Source organism: Lonchura striata, chromosome Z (genome assembly GCF_050655825.1).
Source record: "Lonchura striata isolate lonStrDom1 chromosome Z, ASM5065582v1, whole genome shotgun sequence".
NCBI classification, from domain to species: Eukaryota; Metazoa; Chordata; class Aves; order Passeriformes; family Estrildidae; genus Lonchura; species Lonchura striata.
The window spans coordinates 57432426-57458856 of record NC_140740.1 but is presented as its reverse complement, the minus strand read 5'-3'; the positions used below and the strand labels follow the sequence as shown (position 1 = coordinate 57458856).

The following is a 26431-nucleotide window of genomic DNA, read 5'->3' as shown; positions in this document are numbered from 1 at the left end:
ACAAGTTATCATGGAAGTGTATGAAACTGCACTTTTCAAGTAAATGATAACTTTGAATATTTTTGGCATACCAAGTTGGGGGAAAAGTTAGATTAATGTTTATGTCAGGGTTCTTATGAAAATATTAAGTATTCTTGGTACTTATTATAAGTTAGCATATTTAATTAAAAATATGACACACTGATATAGAATACCAAACCTGAATTGATATTTAAAGTGTGAGGCTTTTGCCAGACAATCATATTTGTTAATTTTTATATGAAACATTTTTGAAAGTAAGTTTAGCAATTGAGAAAAACACACAGATTGTATTTTTTCCTAAACTACTCTTTAAAATATCAATAACAATGCTTGATTTCCATTATTTGTAACATTACTTTTGGTAATTGAACCAATATTTTCTCTTCAACTTCCTTACATGTATTACAGATTCCTTCCTTACAGATTAATGTATATTTTCAAATAGAAACTCTTACAATCCTTGCATTTGTATATACTTAATTGAAAAACTTACTACATATCATAATAAAAAAAAAATAATCAATACAACATTCAAAATTCTTTGCACACATGTACAATACAAAATGCCTCAGAGTATAAATGCTTTATGTAATATTACTAATAGCAAACACTGTATATATATTGTTAAAAAGAACTTGCTAGCTGCTGTCCAATTTCTCTCAGTATTTTCTTTTGTAAAAGTTAGTCTGTTCATACACAGGGGGCTAGGTTTATGACAAAAAGAATAACAGTTAAAGGTATTAGAATCTGCTCAAAATTAGATCATAGAGTTCATTTGAAATTCCCTTAAGAAATCTTATTGTAGGGGATTTTTTTGCTTAAAATAAGCTGCCTATGTTTCTTTTACACATTTATATCAATATATCTATATCTATTTCTATTTCTTTCTATCTATCTATCTAATTGCTTTAAAGATAAAAACAAACATGTTTCATGTAACATGTTAATATAGGGTCTGATTATTTTCATTGTTATGTACATATTTCACTTTTTCTAATTTTTCAATATAGCAAATTGAAAATATTCTTAAAAGTTGTTAATTAAACTAAAAAAACCTGCAAGGAATCTTTGTTAAAAGTCCAGAGGTGTGAATAAATTTTGTGTTACCCTTGAGTGTTACATATTTGTTTTTTAGGAGATTTTAAGAACTAGGATGAGGTTGAAGATAATTAAAAAAAAGGTCATAGTTGTATTACTAAATTTGAGCCATATGCTTTGCTATGCTGTTTCATTTAACTGTAAGTCTCTAAGAGGAGAAATAAAAATCCTTAATATATGTATATATATATTGCCGTGTCACTGCCATGGCTCCATTCACACTGTAAGTTATATTTAGAAATCTACTACAAAATTTTACGGTACTCAGTGCCTATGTAATTTAATAACCTTGTTTATATCAACTGACAGTTCTGCTCACAGTACTCAACCATTTGATGTTGAGGACTTTGGTTTCTAAAACTATGTATCTGATAGTGCTGTCTATGCATTCCATGGTGAACATTGTTCAGTAACTCATTTATATTGTGAAGTTTGCCATAATTTAAAATTTTCTTTTCTTACATTTTGAGAAAAAACAGAAGGTTTATTTTGTGAAATACTCGTAATCATCTATTGATTAAATAGACCATCTTGTTTTAATTTATATACTTAATCTCTGAGAGATTCTGTGATACTTTGATATCCCTTACAGGCAATTTAGAATGTTAACTTATAGCAAAATAGTGAATTGAGTTTCTTTGCGCATCAGGAAGTGCTTTCAAAAGGTAACAGGATATTCAGGTTAGGGGAAAAATATACCTTGAAACATTGCAATTTTTCTAAGAAGAGCTGGAATGTAATGCAGTCAATTAGAGCTCTTACTCCACCTGTCCCATCAAATAACCCATGTCTTAAAACTTCAGTAAATTGAACTGAACGAAAACAAAGTACACTAAAAGATCTGGTAGATACACTTATTATTGACTCTATGCTAGAAATACAAATATACACAGAATTAGACATAGAGCCAAGGCCAGGAGTCAGTCCTTTACAGAGAGGAGACTCAGGAGACCACCAAAACCTTTCACAATTTTCTCAACTTCTTGCAGGCTGAAGGAGGGTTATCTAGTTTTGTAAAGATGCATACCCACTCAATTCTCAGGAAAATGAACATTCTTATACTCCAATACAAAAAAAAGTGTACATCTTTATTTTTATTTCCATAACACACAGATTAGTTCACCCCTTTTCCTTCTTTTTCCCCTCCCCTTTTTTTCTTTCATTTTAAGCCTTGAGTCTCTCTGATTGGAGCACACCTCCCTTACTGAAATGCAAATGAAGATACAGTTTTCCTGCTGCTTTTAGATTTCTCAGGAAAATAGCACTAGATGTGATGATAAAAACTATATTCTAATAACAGCACAGTTACACTTTTGAGCCTCATGAAACCTCTGAAAAATTAATAGAGATAGAAGCTTTAGAAGCTTTGTTTATGATCCCTAAATCCTGTCACATATGGATAAAGAATTAAGGCACCTATCAAAATTGCACATTACTGAAATGTATAAATAAGAATGTGATACATGACATTCTGTCCAGCTAGATAAAAACACACCTCCAACTGACCTAGAGACAGGTCCTCAGGACCCCAGGACCACTTAGAAGATTCTCCAGAGGCATCAGGATTTGCTTGGCTGGTCATTAAGTCTTCTTTTTCCACCATATGTGAGTTGTTTCATCAGTTGTGAAAAGTACAGTGACTATCTGCTGAGTAAAACCTTTCTGTGGAGACAGTTTTGTAGAGATGGTAAGCTCCAAAGTAAATGGTGTTATGGAGAAACAGCACAATCAATAATATGCATTAAATTTAATAATCAAATTATTAGTAAGTTTGCTAAATTATTACATTGTCAGAACTACATCTTCATTCAGTTAGCTGTGGAGATACAATTCCTGAAACAGTAATCATGACATTTATACCTTCATCTGGAAAAGAAAGGAGGTTCTTTGATGGGTGTTGTGATTTTCTTTTGTTCTGCTTTCTTTCTGTTTTTCTTCTTTGGCTGCCATTTGGCATAGTTCCCTGGACTAGAGGAACAGTCATGTGGCTGAAGCTACTGCCAACAGCACTTCTGCAGCCAGCTGCTCACAGCATTAGTACATAAGAAGGCAGATTCCCTCCTGCCAGATAATTGTAGTCGAAGCCACTAAACTCTTGGAAACTGGGCTGGAAAGTGGTATATCTCTCTTAAACAGCAGTTTTCAGGAATTCCTTCTCTAAGGGGATTTCTGAATTATGTCAAAGCTGTCTTAGTGAAAAGTGTAATATTAGAACCTTTTGGTATATTACAAGCTTGATGATGAAATGGAAATCAAAACCAGATTAAAGTTTATTATTTATTTATTAGGCATTACAGTCCCAGCTCACTGGAAATATCTTGGTTCTATTTGATCAGCCATTTAACATTTTCTGGGGAATAAAATATTTGAATGCATAAGTGTGAACTTTTCTAGTGATCATGATGAATCACACATTTGATTTCACATTTAGCTGTTTATATTCTGTAATTCATAGAATGCCATGTCACCACCAAAGAGATGTTTTGAACCTCACTCAGACTTATTTTAGATGAATTTATGTGGCCGAATATCACCTATCCAATTCAGACATTCGTAAATGTTGACTTGAAGTCTTGGGAAAAGTGGCAAAATAGCAAGGCATATTGCAAGTCACATTAAGTAGCAGTGGGAGAGCAGGTGCAAGTGAATCACACGTAACTCTGTGTTGCTGCAGTCTTACCTCCTTGTCAAACTGCCTACACAGTCCCTGATAGTGAATAAATATAATCTCAATACCATTTCTTAACAGCTCAGAAAGTTAAGCTCCAGTCCTTAGGTCCCAAAAAGCAAGAAAAACCTGCAGAGAAGTAACATGTTCATAAGTTTCAGCTTTTGATTAATTTTTTTTTTTTTATATAGTTGATCATCTACAGATAGGTTAAGTGAATCTATCACTGTGGGACAGGTTGAATCTGTCAGTGTTTCTTTTTGATGCTTCCAATTAGTGTTACCTGAGTGCTTATTCAGTGGGATTTTGTGGCCCTTGCTACAGCTTTGAAAGTGACTTAATTACTGTGAAATAAACAGAAAACAGAAGTATATCAAAGGTATTTTATTAACAAATTTTTTCAAATTTATGCTTAAGTATGTTCTAACAGCCAAATTCAGATCTTCTGTTAATAACCACAGGAAACATTCCTTCATGGAGAGTGAGGTAAAGTATGACGACTAGTGTTGCTACAGTTTACAGTAAATAAATGGCTGGTCTTTGCTGTTTGTGGCTAAAACATCCCCACACAAAGCCAGCCTTCAAGATGGAGCTAAGCCCAGACACTAGCATCTCTTGGGATGCATAAAAAGATTGCACTAACCATAAATGCCAGAAAACACTCAGTTTGATTTACAAATTGTAGATGTCCATGAATATTTATGTAAATGTCAGAAGTATCTGGCTTGTAATTCCCTGATGTATCACAAATTCTCGGAGCACTATAAATAGACCTATCATTCAATCTGATACTGAATACATCAGGAACAAGCTGACACGAGTTCAGCATGTACCATGTCCAAATGTTGTAATTAATTTCTAGATACTTTGTTAAATAAGAAAAGTAGTACAAGGGTAACATATCAATGTTTATTTAATGGCATTCTAGAATTTGCTTTTTTCCATTGTGGATCTGAATAGTTGTTTTGGTTTTGTTTGTTTTTTTAATGGAAAACTGACATTTCCTATTGGAATTTGTAAATCAAATTGATTTCTGTGACCTAGAAACCTAATAATCTCCAGGTCATTTTGTGTTTCAGTTGTCTCTATGAGAGGAATTTGTGAGTATCAATTGAAAAAAACTTCTTTAATATGCTGAAAGGTAATTTAATGGTCTAAAGGACCTTTCTTCATGGGGCAATGAATGAAAATAAGAGTGAAAAATAAGGCTTCTGACACCTAGAGGGGTCTGCCACAAACACTAGTGTGGTGCCCTTAGCAGTAGGGGCAGTTATATTTCAGCATATGGGTGGTCCATGCAAACTAATCCATCTCTTGGTCTCTGCCAGCAGTCATGAGCAAATATTTGAATGGGAATAGTGAGAAACTTGGTGGTTACAGTATAATCTTCATTGAGGGATAATCTCCTCAACATCTTCAGTGGTTCCTGTGTATGTGTATACCAGAACTCTCTTTACTGTGTGTATTACTTAGCCTAGAAAATTTATTTTACTTATTCAGAGTAAATGTTGATTATTATAAAATAAAAAATAAAAATTGCTGAAATTTTCTTTTGCAGTATTTTTTGACTCTTCCACAGTCACTTCCACAGATAAACCCTATGCAATGTACAAGATTTTATTCATCCTGTTGTCGAACTTCCCCAATAGTAGAAGTATTGTGACCCAATGATTTGTTCTTTTATATATTTGTAGGTCACTCTTTTTCATCAGCTTTCTAACTAATCATTTACATGGAAAAATTTTGTCTGTCATTCATGTTGCCAATCTCTTAACACCTCCTCCTATCTCAATGCTCTTTCTAATGCAGGATGACTAGAAGCAAACACAGAGCTTCTGATGAGGACAAGAGATCTAGAATCATAATATTACTATTCCCAAGGAAAAAAAATCCATTATGAAACTTACATTATTCACCTGTATCTCATTTCTGATGTAGATTAACAGACTTGCTGATTAAGTGATTCTAAGTGGTAACCTCCCATTCCTGCTGGTGTCTGCACTGACCAGGGTAGATATTGTGTTCTTAATCCAGTTGGATAGTCTAACTTCCATTACTGTGTACTTTTTAGTTCATCACTTCCAATCCTCTTTTCTCAGAGAAGTTTACAAGGATACTGTATTGTGTAAGACAACAAGGATCATTTCAGTAGGTAGAATTTCAGTCTTATTAGAAATTTTGCATTTTTGAAAATAAAAAAAACACCCAACCTTGTAGTAAATAGTATTACATCGTTTTCTATGAGAAGAACATTTTTATTTTCAGATAAGGAAACATAAATTGTTATTCAGGTTTTCTTTTTTTATAGTGTTTCTTCAGGATTTCTGACTTGTTAGAAGGCTAGGAAGTCCTTCAGGAAATATGTCATAATGCATGCAGCTGAAGATAGGAGCTTTTAGCAGTAGGAGGAGACAGATGTTTCCCATCAACATACCCATACCCTTGATCATTATATACATGTGTGCTAGATAAACAGTCTGCACACATACAAATACACATGTGTGGCTGTTTCCTACACTGAAGTGTACAAACGATCAGAAGTTTTCCAGGAAGAAGCTGAATAAAGCACTTACTTTATTGTTTGTCCACATGAACTTGATTTTCCTTTATTTGTTTTATCTTTGCAACATTTCCAGTCAATACTTGGCTCTTCAGACACTAAGCTTTCACAGGCTTTGATACAAATTTCTGTTGCAGCTGTAAAAGTAAATGACACAGTTGAACAAACACCAGGATCAGATAAACTCTAGTCAACACTAACTGAAGTTCTTTAGCTAGTACAGAAACCTGAATTTGAAAAAAAAAGCCAAAACTGTTTAAAGGGGAAATAATTTTCGTCAGGTGGAGGATGGGAGGCCTCACTTTTTTTCTTGTTATGACAGATGTAGGTGAAGCAAAGGGAGAAATATACAAAATAAATAAATTTATAACTCCAGCTGAAGCTACATATGCATTACTTTGATAGATGCTATGAGTTACCCTGTGAATCCAACTCAATTAGCAGCTGCAGGGAGGTGGTCATTGCAGATGGAGCAGAGTCGGCTGCTCAGACAGCTCTGGTGTAAGGCACAAGCTTCATGTGGCACTGTGAAACAGTTGCATTTTTTACCTTCATAGGTACTAATAGGTGTGGAAGTAGTCTTAGATTTTCTTGGTTTTCCCAATTGTGTGACATGTACTTAAGATTCTAGGTACCATAATTTTCTTTACTTCTTTACCAATTGCATCATTTTTCTTTAGTTCTTACTCTTCCTCGTGACATAAAAAGAAAATGTAAATATGGTCATGCAAACATTAAACTGGAAACTCAGAAAAACCAGTTATTTTAAGCAACAAAGCTCATCTGATTTATATAATGAACTGGAGGCTAAGTCAAGTGTTTCAACATAATTTGCCCTCTATTGAACCAGGGACTGAAAAATCAGAAAATTTATAATTTGGAAACTAGGTTTTATCACGAAAGCAGTGGAAGTAAAGTCCACTGAGTTAGGTTTCTACCGGTGGCAAAGGAGAAAATTAAATTTCTTTTAAACCTCATATAAGAAAAACATGAGCTTGCCATGCCATATCTAGAAGAGATGGGCTCCTCAAGAGAAGTGCCATTGGCACCTGAGAATCAGGAAGAAATTTACATTAGTCTAATATATGTGGTTAATCTATGAACCTCCTGAAAGAAAATGTTGATTTGTGAATAAATGTTTCTGTTTCAAATAGAAGGGAGAAGAACGAGGGGGAAAAAAGGAGACAAAAAGAGATATAAAGGGAATGTAATTTCTTAGCATATATCCTGGCATCCAGATGATTCCCTTAATAAGGTAGTTGTGCAGTCTTAGTGAGCATGTAAGTGGCAAATGGTGTTTGTTCCACGTCTCCTCTTGGCCACAGTCTTTGTTTAAGCTCTCTCCCACATGACAGAGTAAAGTGTTATTTGGAACTTGGAACATGACATATTTGAGGCTTATCTCATTTTGGCATAAAAATACATGTAGTTCTGTTTTACAATAAACTCTGCTTGCTGTCATAGGAGACAAAAGGAATTCTAGATAGAGTGGTTATACAATACAAATACAAGCGAACATTAATGCCAAAATAGGGCTTATTGTTTACAGATAAGAATAGAATTATTTTAAACAGGTGCTATATTAATTTATAGGTGGGGCTAATAACAAAATGTGGTGTTATGCCATTAAAAATCTGTTTCATGATACTGACAAAATTTCATCTTAAAATACAGAACAACAGATGTGTCTGTGATATACAAAAGATTTAAGTTTTGCTGTCACAGTTCCTCATGCTTGGCTACCCCTATTAGACCACAATTAAAATATAAATTTTTATTTATACTGTACAAAATTTTCAGTCTGTATTACCAAATGCACTGTATATGAACCCAAAAATTCATGTAATATTTAAATATAAATATAATAGTATGTAGTAATACATATTAGATATTGTCTGTTAAACATCTAATTATACAATGACATGACCGACTTATAAATGCTGAAAGTCACAAATTATATATTTTTGTAAAAATCTGATTTAAAACCTCTTTTTTAGGTAGTTTAATGTTATCAAAAAGTGATAACATAGTACTCTGATTTAAGTGAGCACTATGTGGGGGCCCTGATTTTTCTATGGTTGAATCTGCAGAGTGAATAAAACAACCCAGAAAGCTTTTAATCTGGTGAACTGTGACTAGATGGTGTGACATGGCAAGGAGGCTGTAGCCAGGTGGTGGTCAGACTCTTCTCCCAGGGGACCAGAAACAGGACAGAGGACACAGTCTTAAGCTGTGCCATAAAAATTTCAGGCTAGACATTAGGAAAAAAATTATTGACAGAAAGAGTGGTTGAGAGGCATTGGAATGAGCTGCCCAGGGAAGTGATGGAATCACCATCCCTGAAGGTGAGTAAAAAGACTGGATATGGCACTCAGTGCCATGGTTTTTTTGACAAGGTGGTTTTAGGTTTTACACTGGACTTAATAATCTCCAAGGTCTTTTCAACCTAGTTAATTCTGTGATTCTGTGACAGGGCCATGTCAGTAACACTAGCCACTCCTGCTCTCTGGAATGGAATATGAGGTGCCAAAATACTCTTCAGGGCTCAGGTGGTCCACAGTAGCATTCAAACCAAGAAGAGTTTCAGCCTTTCTACTGCAATAAAATAGATTGATCACAGTTTTCTACACAGATATATTGTTTTCTGCTTGCATATATTACAGTACAGTCAACTCCAACTGTTTTTTAGTTATTATATTGGAGAATCATAAGAGTTTGTGTAAAAAGCCTTTCTTTTTTTCCTTATCTAAATCTTAAAGAGTTTATCAAAACCAGAGAAGCCAGGAGCTTTCTTAAGATGCAGTTGAGATTTTCATCTAAAATCTGGACTCTAGAAGCTTTAAAGAAAATATTCAGTCTGTGAGACTGGAACTATCATTTCAGAGGGCAGCAAGGCAAAATAGTGTGACTTTGACAGCCACATCTTCAAATATTTAGCTATCTAAAATTCTAGTTTTCACTACACAGAGTGGATGTGTAACCCAGAGTGGCCATTGTAGTGCTCTTCTTTTTCTTCTGGGTTCAAAGTAGAGAACTGTTAGGCAGCAGTATAAGGAATTCACCCGGATTAATGTCATGAAAAAGTCACCAGCTTCCTCTTCCCTGACATTCTTCCAAGATGCAGATTTCCCAGCTGTCTAATGCAACTGTTTTAGGAAGTAGGGAAAGGAGCAGGCAGTCCTGGAAAAGCTGTGCTTGCGCTTTCCACTAAGAAAAAGATTTGCTGGATTTGTACTCTCTTCATCCTTTCAAAGAAGCAACTGGTCTTTGACCAAGAAGATATTTTTATAATTTGGACCATTTATTTTTAATTAATATGTTTTTCTGATTATGGTTTACAGTAGCTAATGTGAGTTTAAATGAAGGAGGATAAAAGCAGTCAGAGAATGCAGTGAAAATTATTTATTGCAGTGTAGGGCTATCTAATTGATCTGCAGTTCACCAGGTTCTTGACTTTGATAAAGAATAATTGATGGATTATATTAGTAATTCATTGTAAATATTTTCTCACAAGATTCTTCTAAATGGTTTAGATAACATTTTCTTTTGGTACAATATATTTATTTGATCCTGGAACATTTAATTCACCGTTAAATGTCATACACTCAGTTACTATAAAAGGATAAAACTGCTTCCAGTACATATTGTTTCAGTAAGACATGAGTGTGTTTATGGCAGACCTTCGGGTTTACAAAGTCACTTCAAAATATCTGCTTTAGAAGTTATGGTGATAATGTAAAGTAATGTAAAACTCTGTGGTAACAATATAAAGTGTTCTTGGACATCTGCACTTGAAGTCCCACAGTGCTTATCCTAAATTTGGGCAGCAGTATTATTTTTTCATTTATATTGTATCTTCTAATAAAGTAAAGTATGAAGGCAATGTTAGAAAGACATTGCAATTCTACATCCCTAACGAATGGTATTTTTTCTTCTTTTTAATTTTTACATGTTTAGTTCTTCTGTATTTAATATTTTTATGTATAAACTAAGTATTTTTTAAATTGTAGTTGTTATTCTATTCATTTTAATTAAAGTCACTGTAGATTTTCTGCCATGTTTTGGGAATTTATTTCTGGCTAATGAATTGCCTGATTTAGTTACCTTCTTTCTCTTTCTTGCATCACTAAATGGTTAACTACAGAAAATTCAGGAGAGTCATAGAATTAACTTCTATAGATTTGATATTTTTATTTGGCAACATGACAGGATACTATAAAGCAAAAAGTGGAAAGGAGAAATAAAAATGTTAAGGGGGCAATAGTCTGCAATGAAAGAGACAGGGTATGACATTAATGTCATTTACTCTGTAGCAAAAACTACATCACACTGCTCCATCTCAATTTTTTTCATTTCTCTGTTTTGAAGGGCTGAAATTGTTTTCCAGCTGCCTAGACCCTTCTGATCTGTAATGTCTGTTTATAGCAAAACAATACTTGGAGCTCCTTAAAGACAGGAGTTCCTAGAAGTAACAATCTACCCTGATGAGTTACCTTCATGGTTACACCTTACCAAGTTCAAGAGAACATGATATGCATGCCCTTCCAGTAATATAAATTAACTGATTATAAGTATTTATCTAAGAAATAACTAGCAATATGTGTAATGGCCAGGCATAGGTCAGAGCCAGCCCAGGTTGCCACTACCCAGTAAAACCAGGATGCAGATGCCTGTAATGAGAAAAGCTTCATTACCATTTTCAAAGCAAAATTTTATGGCAAACCCTTAGCATCGACAAACATGGCAGGCCAGTGGTGCTTGCACACATAAATCTCCTGTTTCCAGCCTCAAAGTGTATGAATAAAATTTTACATAATTTTTTCTCCATTCTATATCTCTCACAGCCATTGTAATTGGAGAGGCATTCATTTATTTTGGAGCCTGCTCTCCCATAGTGAATTTAGTATCACTAAAAAAAATTTATTTGTGATTCTTGTTGACAAATATTCAAGATTTTCAAGGCACCTGTTGATGCCTCTTAATATAACAAAAATATGACAAAAATGTAAACATTCTCTAAAGAAAATTTTAAGGAAGGAAATACCATTTAAACAATGCTACTGGAAATTTAATTTATAAATTTATTTGCTGTACTATCCAGGCCACCCAAGTGGCCAGCAGGCACTGAAATTTCCTAGAATAGCAGCTCACAAGACCAAAAAAACATTCCTCCTCCACATGGGTTTGGAGGTCTTCATGCTTTGGAGTTATAGACAGTAAGCCACTACTTCTTCAGCTGTGTTGTAAAGTGAATTAGTCAATGCTGTAAAATTTTGTTTGTGTAAAACATCACCTTGAAATCTTGCATTTAATCTTCAATCATTTTGAAATGGTACAAAGGGTTAGTGTGTGCTAATAAGGAAGTAAAGAGTTTTTGTTGTTGTTCTTTTCCATTTTTAGTTCAAAATAAAACTTGCATTTTTCCCCTCAAAAACAAAATTTTGAGGGCTAGTTAAAATAGGCAGTACAGCGCAGCTCTAAGATTTGATCAGTGTTGAATATTCCTGAGTGTATTAAACAGAAGCCACATGCACTATAGAAACAATGTACATTTTACCTATAATTTAGTATGCACTCAAATTCATGAAGAATGTTTTGCAACATACTGTAGTTAGGGTCCACTGGTGTGTTAGACAGAAGTACAGGAAAAATAATTTCAGGATTGGCTCTTTGGCATCTATTTCATTTGGCATCTATTTCAACTTTGATATTCACATGTTTTGTGAGATTTTTTACTATATAAAATAGTAAAAAAATATAAAATACTGGTCAGGGAAAAAAAATCTGAGGTACGCCAGCTTTTTATACTTACACTTGTAAATTTACAAGGAAAAATGTTTTCTAAGAGCCGTAAGAAACAAAGTTAACTGAACTGAACCTATCTTGCTGAGGTGATTGTCAGGAAAGTGACATATCAGAATGAATAATCCAAGTTGATTAAAACCAAGAAAATGAATGCATGAACTGCAAAAGATTTAGGGAATCATTTAGCACAAAATTCAACTGGATACTTGACATAGATAGTCCAATATAGTTGCATTTCTAACTTTTATATATTAAGAGAGAGAAGAAACAGTGGAAAACAGAATAATAAAACAGTCCTGAGATATGAAGAGGTTCTCCAGCTATTCATTCAAATAGAAACCTAGTTACAAAAGCTGCAGATGCATTTGGTTTATTATTTATTTTATATTTTGTTCTTGCTAGTTATACGTTTTGTTTTTTTAAACATAAAGCATGTTTGTTTGGTGAGGCTTCTATCTTAGTCTTCTTCAAACTGACTTTAAAAAAAAGTATCATGATATATTATTGCTGTTCTTTCTTTTTTCTCTAATGGTGTAAATAAGCCATCAGTTTACTGAGTAGCTAGAGTTACTATTTGCTGAAGTTATAATGCAAAATGAGGCAGGAAAGTATTATTAGCAATCATCAACTTCAATTTGTAAATCAATTGTAGCACAGTAAAAATAAAAATCAGTGTGTGCACCTAAAATCCATCATGTCAACTAAATATACTGAGCAGTTAAATACCACTTTGTGTACTTAATAGTCATATTTACTGTAGCAAGGCTCAGATGTTCAGGAATACTGGCCCATCAGCTGAGTGTGAAAGAAATCTCAGACTGATTTCAGACATGAGCAAGATGACAAACCATAAGGGCAGAAGTGAGGTCTGAAGTCTAAATTGAAGGAATGCTAGTCAAGTATTATTGGAAATTATAATTTTAACATTACTTTTTGTGTAACAGTGATGGTGTTAGTACTACTGTTTTTGCAATATGTGTCATGTTTTCCACTTTAGGGAAAAATTATTACTTTTTTCACTGATATGCCTACTAAGAGAAGAGCAACACGTTCTCTCATGCTATTGCTGCTCTGCCTTATCAAAAGGGCCTCCCTAAAAGAGATGAAGTGGGATAACTTTGAATGTGGCACGATCATGCATATTCATATTTAAACCAGAGATTCATGTCTGCAGCACATACTGGAATTATTGAAGTTCTTTCAGTTCCATATATCTGTGACTAAATCTCTACAGGAGAGAAAAATTTAAGTTATTTATTTTATTACATACTGCAAGAGACAAAACATTAAGTAAGTTTCATGTTCAACCTAAAATTACACCATACACAGGATATATAAATGATGAAAGGAAGACTGTATTATAGGAGAGGCCTAAAGATTGTTTAGAAAAATTATTTAACTATTCTGATGTTCAATGACTTTTCTTCATTAAGATTTTATTTGTTGATAAGAGTTGAAAAGAACTTTTTATCAGGGAAATTACTCATAATATTCTTAAGCTCCAATGCATTTTTTTTGTTCTCTAATGGTCTTTAAACCCCTTAGCCATAAGGGGTTTACAGAGTAGAATGAGACCTATTTAAAATGTCTTTCTCTAAAAATCAAGGCAAAATCAATCCATAAAGACTTGACAGAGCTTAAACGCAAAAGTCTCAGCCACAAAAATGAAATTTTTAATGTAGAATGTTTTCATCTATTGAGAATGCAATACATCTCCAAAACTACCTCAATAGCTGTTTTTTTTGTTTTGTTTTGTTTTTGGTTTTTTGTTTGTTTGTTTGTTTGTTTGTTTGTTTGTTTTTTCTTTTATTAAAATCCTTGGATTGTCATTACTGAAGTATACTTTATCCCCTGCACTGGCCATCATCATAGAAACCATGTGAATCAAAATAGACAAGTTCTGCAACCTAGAATTATCTTTCTGAAGCAATGGAGGAAGCTCAAAAACAAGAGGAGTTTTGTTGTATCTCATCCCTCAATGTGACATGCAAAGGGCAAGACAGGGAATTGAAAGTTGTCATTCTGTTGGACACTAAAATTAATAGAACCACAGAGTCATTGTTATTTTCAAGCATATATTTTCCTTACAATCCCACTCGTCACTTTCTATTCTATAGACTCTGTTTCTCTCTTTTTGCTTTCCACAGATATGTTATTTGTTCCCTTTTCAGCATCTCTTTCTTCTTGGCTGCTCTTTTGTTTTGTTTTCCTGTGGGTTTGTTTTATTCTAGCACTGTCAAATCATTTCTTGAGAGATATCTTTTTCTGAAAATCTGACATCAGTATAAATGTCTTTCTTTGATTAAAAACTTAGAACATTAACGTATTTGAACTCTGACTTATTTTGGCACTACAGGTTTAATTGTCAGTATCTACATATTTGAAAACCTTCATTCAGATCTTAGAAGGACAGGACTTATCTAGATTTCTTTTGTAAACAAAACCAATCCTTCTCCAACATCTGCACTATTTTAGAAGTCAAGAACTGATACTTGTTACAAATATCTACTGACCTATATTTCAGAAATTCATCCCTACCAAGGTCGTGGCTGAGTAGATCTGAAGGCACATTGCATTCCTGAAAGCTCAGCCTCTTCCCTGAGACCTCTGAGCCTCCAGTAATGTGCAGTTTGGCAAATGTCTGTGTCAGGCAACTCAGCCACAACTCCTAGTGCTTAGTTTGCTGGGACTGGGTATGCAGAGGGTCTGCATAAATAAAAAACCCATGCTTATCCTCAGACAAGAGGACATGGACCTTTGCATGAAGTACAAAGCTGAGAAATGCGATCATAATTCAAGTAGCCATTGTATTGAAATGGGGTTTTCTAAGTTTCTTGAGTTAAAATAATACTTTTTTATTGCTCTAGGTAGTTGAAAATTTATTAATTATTAGAAAAGTTTTTGAGTCGTTATTTTCCTTAGATGCCTCTAATAAAGAATATTGCCAGAATTAGTGGTTGCTATAAGTGGTTCTGTATAAGCTTTTTCAGAATAAAGATCTCTGCACAGAGCTTTCTCTAAAATTAAGACTTTTTTGAACCATCTGGCCAAGGGCCATAAAGAAAGTAAGCAACAGAGTGCTTGAGGGCAAAGCTGCTATGCTGGAAGGAAAACAAAAGAACTTCCAATGTGCTGTTTGGAAGACTTTAGAGAAAAGAGATGGGATAACTAAGCTCCAAATATTCATAGCATTATTAAATTTATCAGCACTGTACATACAGTTTAAAATAAACATTGAAGAAATCCTAGTTTTTCTCCTGCAGTCAGAGCAATATATATTAGATCAAGAACTTTTTAAGCAAAGAAACTTAGTAACTCATCCTTCTCTTTGCACAAATGTGATCCTGAGAAACGTTTTAGATGCCAAAACTTTTTTTAAGTTGTAAAAGGCAAAAGTGAATAATTTAGTTGTGTTCTTGTCCAAAGAAATAGAACACAATGGATAGAAACAGAACGGAAAAAATTCCCTGCCAGTTTCTCTCTTCTTAAATGTCACTTTATTTGGATGATGATCAGCTGGATTGACTTTGCAAGACTGACTTTATTTAACATACAAAATTGCTTAAACAGCAAAAATAAATTCCAACATTTTGTAACTTCATATTCCAGAGACAGTAATGTGCATCTTGCTGTGATTTGTAAACCTTCCAGTGTATTTTAAATGCTAGTTCAAATTAAATTATAAGTTATGAAGTATGTGCATATAAGCATGTAAATTAAAAGAATATACCACCAACATTTAATGTCAGCGTACAGCCAATATTACAGCCAACATATAATGTCAGTAGTTGGCTTTAGCAATGTTTGCAATATAAATTACAAGACCTTTTTGTGAATTTTTACTATAGTGAATTATAAAAGAAAAAAATTTCACTGTTGCAATATTTGTATAATAGAATTTTCCAAAATTTTCTAGGAATTAATCTTCATGTAAGCTTTCACATAGAGAAATCATAGATTTTTTTTTCCCAGTATTTTCATAGGTAATCTCAGGTGATAATTAAAAAAAAATCTGAAGTGTCTTTTCACCCCAGCCTGTTTTATTTTTTAACCCACCTTTAGACATGTAAAAAAAAGAAAGCAAACAAACCATCCTTCAAAATTACAAGTGAAATGCTCACAGTAGTTAAAATGGGCCGACTCTGGTATTTGTATGTTTTATGCAAACACTGAAATACAGCCCATATGGTCTTAACCAACAGTGAACACGTCTGCATTAGACATGCTGCATAAATTAAGTTGTGATACAGTTTAGATTTCTTTATATTCATGGAATAGATTCACATGGAAGCAATGTTTGGATATATATAAGACAAGGAAATGAACCAAGATAGCCGTGGTTTTACTAAGCTCAAAAAGAGCCTGACCAATCTCTGTGCCCACCTGTGATTGAGTAACTGTGATGGTCAAAGAAGGAAGACCAACTTGTGTAGTCTGCCTGAGCTTCTGAAAGCTTTAAACACAGTTTCACATGGAATCATAAACTCCAAGCTGCAGATTTGGAGTAGGATTTTAAGGGTAAACTAAGGAAAAGGGTGAGATGAATGCAGCCAGAGAGTTGCAGTCAATGGCTCTATGTCCACATAGAGGCCAGTGATGCATGGCGTCCCTCAGGGCTGTCTTGAGACTGATGCTCTTCAGTATCTTTATCTGTGTCCGAGGCAGTGGGACTGAGTGCACCCTCAGTACATTTGCAGTGAGAGGTGCTGAGCAGTGCGGGTGACACTACAGAAAAATGGGGTGCCATCCAGAGTCACCAGGATAACCTTGAGAACTGAGACCATGAGAAGCTAAGGATGTTAAAAAGTCCAAGTGCTACACCACAGTCAGAGCAGTCCCAGATGTGAGTACAGGACTTATGGAGAGCAGCCCTGCCAAGAAAGACTTGGAGGTTTTCATGGCTGAAAACCTGGACATGACCCAGCAATGTACCCTTGCAGCCCAGAGAGCCAAATGTTTCCTAGGTTACATCCAAGGCAGTGTGGCCAGTAGAGAAGGGGGAGGGATTCTGCCCCTCTGCTCTGCTCTGGTGAGACTCCACCTGCAGGGCTGCATCAGCTCTGGGGTCACAGCACGTGAAGAACCTGTTGGAGCAAGTCGAGAGGAGACTACAGAGATAATGAGCAGGCTGGAGTTCCTTTTTTTGTGAAGAGAAGCTGAGAGTGTTGGGGTTATTAAACCTGGAGAGGAGAAGGCTCCAGGAAGACCATATTTCAGCCTTCTAATAGTTAAAGTGATTAAAAAAAAAAAAAAAAAAAAAAAGAAAAGAAAAAGAGGCACAGATAGTGATAGAACAGATAACTTTTTACAGGGACAGATAGTGATAGAACAAGGGTGAATGCTTTTAATATTAAAAATAGGAGAGAGTTAGATTAGATACTAGGAAGAAATTTATTCATATCATAGTGATGCACTGGTACAGGTTGCTCAGAGCAGTTTTGAATGCCTTTTTCCTGGTTTTGTTCATGGCCAGGTTTGATGGGGCTCTGAGTAGACTGGTCCAGTGGGAGATGCCCCTGGCAATAGTAGAAGGGTTGGAAGTAGGTGATATTTAAGATCCCTTCTAACCCAAGCTATTCTATGTTTCTATGATTTTTTCTTTATCTTTAAGGATAAATGTTGTAAAGTTGATGAACACCATTTAATAAAAAAATAACACCCTAAATAAAGAAAGAGGAAGATTTGGTGTCTTTTGTCTTATTACAGCCAGAGATTCTCTCTTTCTACATTTAACATAGCAGCAAATATCTAGAAGGAAGTTAGCTGGATTGAATCCAATGTTAAAAACAGAGATAGTTTTGCTAATCAAATACTGAAGGAGACCATCAAGAGAAAATAATAGACTGATTTGCTATATTAGAAGGTTACCATATGTAAAACACTAGCAAGGTATGAAGTGAAACTGTACTGGTCTCAGAATTACTCTCCTAACAGGAAGTAAGTTGAGGTCTATATACTTATGTATTCCTCTGTGTATGTCCGTATAATAGGCTAAGCTATGATATGTTTGATGACAGACAAAGCATCTCTTTCTCATAGAAGAGTAAAGAGGAAAGATGCACATTGTCCATGGTAATGCACTGGCAATACTGAAATGCTTTCATCCAATTTAGGCAATTTAAATTTCCACAAGACCATGAAGTTTCTGGCCACTGTCATCTCTAGTGGTATTTACAGCCAGTGTTGCTAAGAGTCTCTTTGGGATTTATAGTGCAACATAGTTTTCTTGTGCCTGGTACATTGTTTAATAAGGGGAAATTCAAACATATAAATATGGAATAAAGAATTCAGCTAGCTCTAACAAATTAGTCCTAAACTGAGAAGAAATTTAGAATAAATGAATATCGGAACATACTGTATCTGTCCCTCCAGATGCCTGAATATTCAGAAGAAGTAGGTCTTACGTGAGTTTTTAGTGGTGGGCATAACTGCTGTACTATATACAGGGATATTCCTTTTGGTCACTTTGCTTTTCCTCCCCTGGGAAGGAAGGAGGGGAGAGGTCAGAAGTGCAGCTTTTTTTTTTTTTCTTTGACTACATTAAATATGGATTAGGGCAGTGGTGTCCTGGCATTGTTCATCTCTCACAAAATCCAAATACGATGTGAGGCCAAATATGAAAATATGCAAAGTTTATATTTCTATAAAAGGAAAAAAATTTAATCCTATCTACATTCAGTTCAACTGCTACAAGTAAGAGAGTCGTGAGACAAAAATCTGCAATCCCCATGTTATATAAACGTTTAGGTTTTTATCCTGGTACCACAGAATTTATTAAGTACATCTTGAATTGCCCAAAACCTAGGTTTCTAACATAAAATAGGGAGAAAGCCATAGTCCACAGAAGGGTAGCTAGACAGCTGAGAGGAGCAGTTCTGTCTGTCTTAAAATAGATGTCTGAATCATGGAAACAGACTACCTCAGCAAGTGTCTATCAGAGCTGTCTCTAGCAGGAGCCTAGCTGACCAGTTTAAATGAGCAACCAATCCTCTGGCAGCTCACGCCTGGTGAGAAAACTCCTTTCTTAGTGTGCCTTGTTTAACTCTCAGTGAATAATTCATGACAAGTAATGTACTCTCAATGTAACCTTCATTTGTTCTCATAGAAACTCTCCAGTAACTTGCAACTTTTTAAATACATGGGTTTTTTCCTTTAATTGCAGTTTTTTTGACAGTTTTGCATTAAAAATCGAACACATTTTGTACTTTTGAGTGTTCATATAAAATGTTTGTGTTTTTTTCTTTCTTTTTTCACCTCATACAAGTCATGCTTTGGAGTTTTCTGTACCTCAAAAACAAACAGAAGTGAACATGAGTAGCAAATTTTATACAATTTCAAGTGGATTTTTTGAAACTTAAGTGCCATGGAGGTATACTTCCTCTTCAAGAAAGGCTTTGTAACATAATACATAATTTAAATTTAATTTTAGTTCTGACATTTTTCTGAAGGACTTAGAAGTATGGATGATGTCATTCTACCAAACAGGAGTCTTATCCATGTCTGACTCATTCAGGCCATGATCCCATACCTGTGGATGCCAAGTTTCCAGTGAAGGACATGGAGAAATCCACTCTACTGTTTTGCAGAGAACTCTTCTGTTACACTAATGTGGTTACCTCACCACAGATTTGCTTTCAGGATGACTTTCTGAAAGTAAAAGTTTATTGTTACCAAAAAGACAAAATGTTACAGAAACATTCATTTTAGTGTATGCATAGCTGGGTTGGGCAGCTTTTCATTAATGTTTGGTTTTTGTTCTAGACAAGGAAAAATTGGAAAATAAAAAGCTGTATAAGTCTACTGTATAAGTCTAAGCTAACATGCTTAAAATTTAAGTATAAATTTTCACATTGTACATACAAGTTTTGTTTGCTTGAACTGTGGTCTGTGTGTACTCTTGAAATACATCCATTGTCTTGAAATGGTGGTATTCCTAAGAGTCTTCTAACTCTAACCTCAGTTAATCTCACACTATTCCATTCTTCTGAACAAGATGATGATGAAAGAAGGCATGTCTTACAAAATATGAGTTCTATGATAGTGAGCCTGGCACTTGAGAGTAACTTTGTCCAGGACTAGTCATAATTATGAAAGATTTGTAAAAGGAATACAATTCTCTCTTGCCTTTCCTAGCAGCTACTGCTTCATTTTCAGAAAAAAAAAAAAATTAGTCTACTTTTTTTTAGCCTAAAAATGCTGGCATATTACTCTTGGAAACCATAGCTTAACTCCCTACTGAGTTGAGTATGAACCACCAATGTTTATTTTTAAGCAACTATTTAGTGAAGAAATTGTAATCTGAGTTTGTGTGGAGCAAATAGTCCAAAAACACAAGGTCTGATGGAATCACTGATAGATTTTTCCTTTAACCTTGTAATTAGTGCTGTATTACTGCAGTAACCCCATTTAGATTTGACAAAAGTCAATGTTTTTATAATACAACCTGTATTTTTATGTCTATGTGTTTATAGCTAGCTAGATATATCCATGGTTCAATTTCAGAGTAACTTTTATGTTTATTTTTTTTTTTAAAAAAGAGGAAAACAGCCTGACATACTAGGCAGCCTTAGCTCACCTGATGTTCAAAGTCTGCTGGTAGGGTAGTATTTAATTTTAGGCTATTTTCTGGTATACAGTGTTAATCCAACATTTATTCCACCTTAATGACAGACATAACCAGAGACCACAGCATAGCTGATGGCACTGTTTGCCTAGAATATAATGTTTCTCTGAAAAAAAGTATTCTCCTACTCCTAAAAATTATCTCTCTTAATTTTCTTTTTGAATTTCTAGCAATGAAGATTTGCAGTTTCTATTTTTATTTTTGCAATGGAATTTATGTGGACCAACAATGGTCAGTTAGTACTGAGATTGCTACCATCTAATTGAATAATTAATTAAAATAAAAGTAGACAGGAATAAAGGCAGAAGGACACATTTTCAGTCTGACATATATATATATATACATCAAGAACGTGACTTTGCTACATAAAGGAGTGAGGCATTGTGGGGCCTCTCTGTGACTTTTACCTCCTCTACTGCTCATGGTACAGCTCAGGCAGCAGCACCTGGCAGCTTCAAAGGAAACTGAGATCAAGCATCTTCAGAAAAGGCATCATATTAGAATTGGGTATTCTTACAGAAGACCCTCTTTCCCATGATGTCTATGAGGAGTTTTGTACATTTAATTGTGTGTAAGGCCTTTGTGGACCACATAGTAACTTTGTTTACACTTCAGGCTCTGAGCTAATAAACCGTATTTATAAGCTGGGTAGCTCAATCCAGGCAGCTAGATGTAAGTGGATACAGAAAGGAAACACCAGTGACATACGTCACATTTCTGCTGTGCCCATTGGTTTGCCATTTTTAATCCTTATGAAGTCTAATCTTTAGTTATCAGTATATTTTTTAGTTCTCTTACTTATGCAGTTATGTGTAACTTTTTCCTCTTTGCTAAAGAACTCCAGTTAAAAGGGAATATGCTATTACCTAGACATGAATGGCAAAGTTTAGTTGTCTGGAATTCCAGCCCTACAAAAAGTGTCTTTAAAATCACTTGCTATGTGGAAAAGTGGCATAATCTGCAGCTGGGTCAAAAATTATTTCTCAAATTCTCTGACTTAATATTTGTTTTTGAAAGATATATCTCCTGAACCTACACCTGCAGTACTAGTACTAGACCCACTCATGCAGGTAATATAAGAACATTTTATTAATCTTTTCTGTCCTTCAGCTTGTTAGGCAGTACAGGACAATAAGAGGATAATCTAGTTCTGTGGATGAACTAGAATGAACTGTGAAACTCAAGTTTCACAAAACTAATTGGTGTGTTGCTTATTTGTGAAAAAATGTTTCCAGGAGTGAAATGCATGTTCCAGCAGAATAAAAATTTGATTTCAAGTTTAAATGCGTATTCTTTATTTATTGAAAACTGTATTTCACATAAATGTGGAAACTGGAAAGTATATACGAAGAAAGGAAAGATATAAACTGTGAGCAAGACCAGATGCAACAGTAAGAAATAACATGGACAGTCCTAAGTGAATGAACTCAGCTTCAGGTTTTTAAAGATATTTTAGCTATCCTGATTGGAAAAAAAAAACAAACAAACAAGGTGAAACTAAGATTGCATATCAAAAGGCACCAGATTGTTTTCTAGCTTTCATTTGGTAATGTGTATTCCAAACTCCATACTTAAGAACCCAGTTGTTATTTATATATGAAGGCTTGAAGTTGTGAATCCATTTCTTCAGCTTGCATAGATTAACAAAAATAACCTGACTCCTACAGTATGTTTTTTCATCAGTTTGATGTCCAAGTGCTTTTCAAGCAGCATTAAGTGGGTTATCCCTATTTTACAAACTAGGAAGTAAAAACGGATTGTTTAAGCAGGTTTTCCATAACCTGAAGAAAGAGATGTTCCCAAGCATGGAACAAAACAATCAGTCCTGTATCTCTTTATCTAAGCCATTCTTCTGGCAATTTGTTTTAATATTCAATTCTTTGCACTGTAGCACTGGTATAATTCAATTAGTTACTAATTTGAAGATAAGTAATAAAATGTAAGCATGCTCAAAGTGGGGGGTTTGGTTTCTTTATCTATTTCCTTAGACCTTTTAACTATACAGCTAAAACCTCAGTTGATGTTACATGCAGATAAAAAATATTCTTGCTTTTCTTGATTCTTTTATTTTTAATGTATTTCATAGTACTGAATGTCATTAATTTTAAATATTTTTTCATTACTTTTATTATACAATCAACACTTGTCTTAAATGTAGTGGTGTCCTAAGACTTCTCTTCCAAAGCCTTTTTCCTGACACCATAAAAAAAAAAAAAGGATTCCAAAAAGGAAAAAAATATGGGTTTGTTGGGGGTTCTTTTTAAGTTATAGGATTACATGTACAAATCATCTATTTAAACAATTTTATTTATTCTCTTAATTTTCCTTAATTCCTTTTTCTCTTAATTCCTCAAATTATTAGAAATTGAGAGTTTTTATTATTTGACCCCATGCCAAATGCAAAAATAAATTCTACACCATCTTCTATTAGCACAGTGGACTAGTATTCTCTATCTTTACATGAAACTTAGACAAATCTGCCTTCTGTGTTAATGGTAGCAAAACAGATTTTATGTATGAATTAGAACCTATTGTAGGTGCCAAAGTTGTTCTAATGGGTTCTCTAAAAACCTCTCTAGAAAAAGATTGCCCTTTCTCATGATGCATATTAAGAAGCTCCTTTGTTTTAGCTTCCACAAAGTCAGATGGTTAATTTCAGGTAAGACTAACATTCCCTAGAGGTCTGTGAGCTCTCCTTCCTGCTGGTAGATTCCCTTTTTGTGTGGGAAGCCTATGAGTCTGAGGTTGCTCCCTGAAGACAGTATCTGTTTGGCCACTTGAAGTATGGTTGCTTAGTATATATTTCACAATAGTTGAAGTTAGTAGGCACTTGAGGAACAGGAGGTTATTTCTAAAGAGCTGAGGATGGAGACTAACAAAGAAAGCAGGTTTGCAGTGGGTGTTAGTTCATGAGATGGAGAGCTGTGACCCCATGAGGACTTTTTTTCTGAATTGCCATTGAAAAACAGTGACTCAAATTGAGTACCTGCAACTAGAATGTATTTATATTGTATAGTAGTGCTTAGTATCTATATATGTTAATAATTCTAGTTATACTTCTAGCAACTACAAGTAAGAGGCAGTATCTTGTTTGATATTCTACTGAAAACAGACCATTCTGAGATATTTACTTTGTGACAAAACAGAAATAGTCTTTGAATATTCCATTTCAGTATAGTATTGAAAAAAACTTAGTCAAAAGCTCTGTTTTGCTTAATTTTGTTTTCCTGTGTAAAATTGGAATAATGTTTATATTTATAAATTACAAATAATCAACAAAACTAAAAAAAATAAAACAACTTTAAAACGATAAGTTATTCTGTAAAGTCAAGGATCTCTATTTTATCTGTTTTTTTTTTTTTTTTTTTTTTTACTGGCCTATTCTATCTGTTAAAGGAATAAAAAAGTTTCACAACATGGTGTCTGAATTATGTGCACTTCCACAGACCTGTGACCTGCACAGTGACAGACCCAACTGTTACTAAAGGTCCTATGACTGTATGACCCCTTGAGCTAAATTTACCACAGATACCTTTTCCATTCATTGAAGCTAACTTTTTTGATTCCATGGAACCCCTACAAAAGGTCCTTTGCAAGTCACTAAGTGATAGTTGAGAGATAAGTGCCAGAAAACATGGAAAACATGAAGAACAGAATGCAGAGCAAGAAACATTATTAACATTCCTTCTGCTGTTGTGGAACAATTTGTATGCAGATTGCTGTCTAAAGCCTCCAGGCCAGTTAGGATCTTTTCTGGTGATATACAGTGTAGTGGGGAGCACATTTTATTGTATTGTCATAATAGAAAGTGCAAAGGTTGTAGAGAGCCTTGCACACATTCCAATTTGATTAATTTTTTGATCTTTTGATGCATAATCTATTTATCATATTTTCCTTCTATTTGCCAAGTCTATATAAATTATATAAAAGCAATCTTCAGTGCTTGTTTTCATTATTTCATTATTTCATTATTTCACTCCCATCCAAAATAATGTACTGCCACACTTGTAGAGACTGCAAAGGAATGGCTATTAAGCATGTAAACACTTGTTCAGCAATAAATTTGTTTTTTCAGTTTAAAATCAATGCTAACAGTCTTCAGAGCATTTTCAAAAATGTATAAATCAAACAATATAACCCCTATCTTATTTGCTGAATTTTCCCCTCTTTTAATGCTTAAATTGACAAATCTATCCACATAGGAATTAACTCTCAAAGCTTTTATGAAAGTTTCTTTACTAGAAATTATAAATGCAATATCTTTTGTAATGCATAAGCTATTAATGTAATTATTTTAACAGGACAAATATCTGAAGTACAGCAGAAAGAATGTCATATTGTAGTTCTTCAACTAAGGTATTTTGTCCTTCAGTGATTAATAACAATCACTATCTGTATGTATGTTTGACTTTAACAATCAACAAGGAATTTAATTTTTACTTAAATTCCCCACAGTGTTCTGAATGTCTTTCAGACAGGGAATACTTTCTGGTTTGTGAAGTTAGATAATAGAACTTTTTCACAGTATCTAAGCAAGCATTAGGAGAAAGAGAAAGGGAAGAATTACATTTCTGGGTAAGGATTTTAGTTGATTTGGAATGAAAAAAGTCTTTGTTCCTTTCTTTATTCCACAGAGACTAATTTATCTAGCATGTCTGTAAGTGGAATTTCTTTACAAACTCAGAAATGTTACTGTAACTTACATTCATCCTTTCCTTTCATTTATTATCCAGAAGTATTGTTCTTTCTTTCCCTTTTATTTTTTTATGTTATTGACCTTTAAACCTGTTGTTATCAAACTGAAAGAAAGAGATAGGGACTCTTTTCCGCTGCCTTCATTCTCATGTGACCTGAAGGGAGAATAGGTTCAAAATAGACTAGTTCCTCCCAGGGCAATACAAGACAGAGGAGAAAAGCACTGTCATTTCCGAACAGCACAGTGCTAGAGTAAACTCAGCTTGAAAAAGGAAGGAGTTGCAGCATGTTAGAATTCTTCCTCCACAGCCTGGATTTTTACACAAGACAGATTTAGAGGGCGTTAAAAAGCAGAGGATTTTAAAAAATACTTTGAAATGGAGTACTTTGAGAATGATCTTTTTAAGGACAACTGACGTCTGACTGCTAGTAATACTGAAGGAATTTTTCAAAATGAGCATTGTTATGAAGCCAAGATCCCGATCTACCAGCTCCTTAAGGACTGCCGACGCAATGTGGTAATGTGGTTCGCTTGTTTCTTTCAGGCTCTCCTTCCTATTATGACACAGAGATATGTTTCAAGAAAGTCACAGGTTTTTTAATTTTGATTTGATAGATATTGCATAGTTATTGAAGATGTTCAGCTGCTGAGTTGCACAATTATTAGTAAGAAACAAAATTATGTAGCTTTTTGTTGTAAAATACAGTGTAAATAATTTTTTAAAAAAGAACTCTTTTTATACTTTTTGTGACATGTTACACAGATTTTACCCATTCAGCAGCCAGGTTCAATCCTTACAGTTAGAGAGGTCATATAAAAATCTTCAGTACACTTATTTCAGTAAGAGAAATCATAACACAAATCTTGCATATCTGGAGGCTGGAGAGTAAAATGAAGTTATAGGTTGTGTGAGCTATTTTGGGATGCTTACATGTAGTTTTGCTGCATAAATAGACTTAC

General features: G+C 34.3%; 1 protein-coding gene and 1 long non-coding RNA gene across 21 annotated transcripts in view; one reads left to right on the top strand and one right to left on the bottom strand.

Moving 5' to 3' along the window:
* PDE4D (phosphodiesterase 4D) overlaps positions 1-26431 on the top strand; it is a 530620-nt gene that overhangs the window by 375037 nt on the left and 129152 nt on the right. Inside the window, exon 1 of one of the 17 annotated variants that reach the window (XM_021534340.4) lies at positions 5663-25988. The exons of the other annotated variants lie outside the window; for them this stretch is intronic. Coding sequence (XP_021390015.1) covers positions 25924-25988 — 65 coding nt within the window. The 5' untranslated portion in view covers positions 5663-25923. Of the gene's footprint in view, positions 1-5662; positions 25989-26431 lie in introns of those variants that run through there. 17 annotated transcript variants of the gene reach the window in all.
* LOC146763851 (uncharacterized) overlaps positions 1-26431 on the bottom strand; it is a 54664-nt gene that overhangs the window by 25487 nt on the left and 2746 nt on the right. The window contains exons 2-5 of one of the 4 annotated variants that reach the window (XR_014951077.1): positions 19681-19799; positions 6361-6484; positions 5695-5903; positions 445-3916 (exon numbers count right to left, since the gene is read on the bottom strand). This is a non-coding gene — a long non-coding RNA (uncharacterized LOC146763851). Of the gene's footprint in view, positions 1-444; positions 5904-6360; positions 6485-19680; positions 19800-26431 lie in introns of those variants that run through there. The other 3 variants (XR_014951079.1, XR_014951078.1, XR_014951076.1) reach the window with 3 other exon arrangements.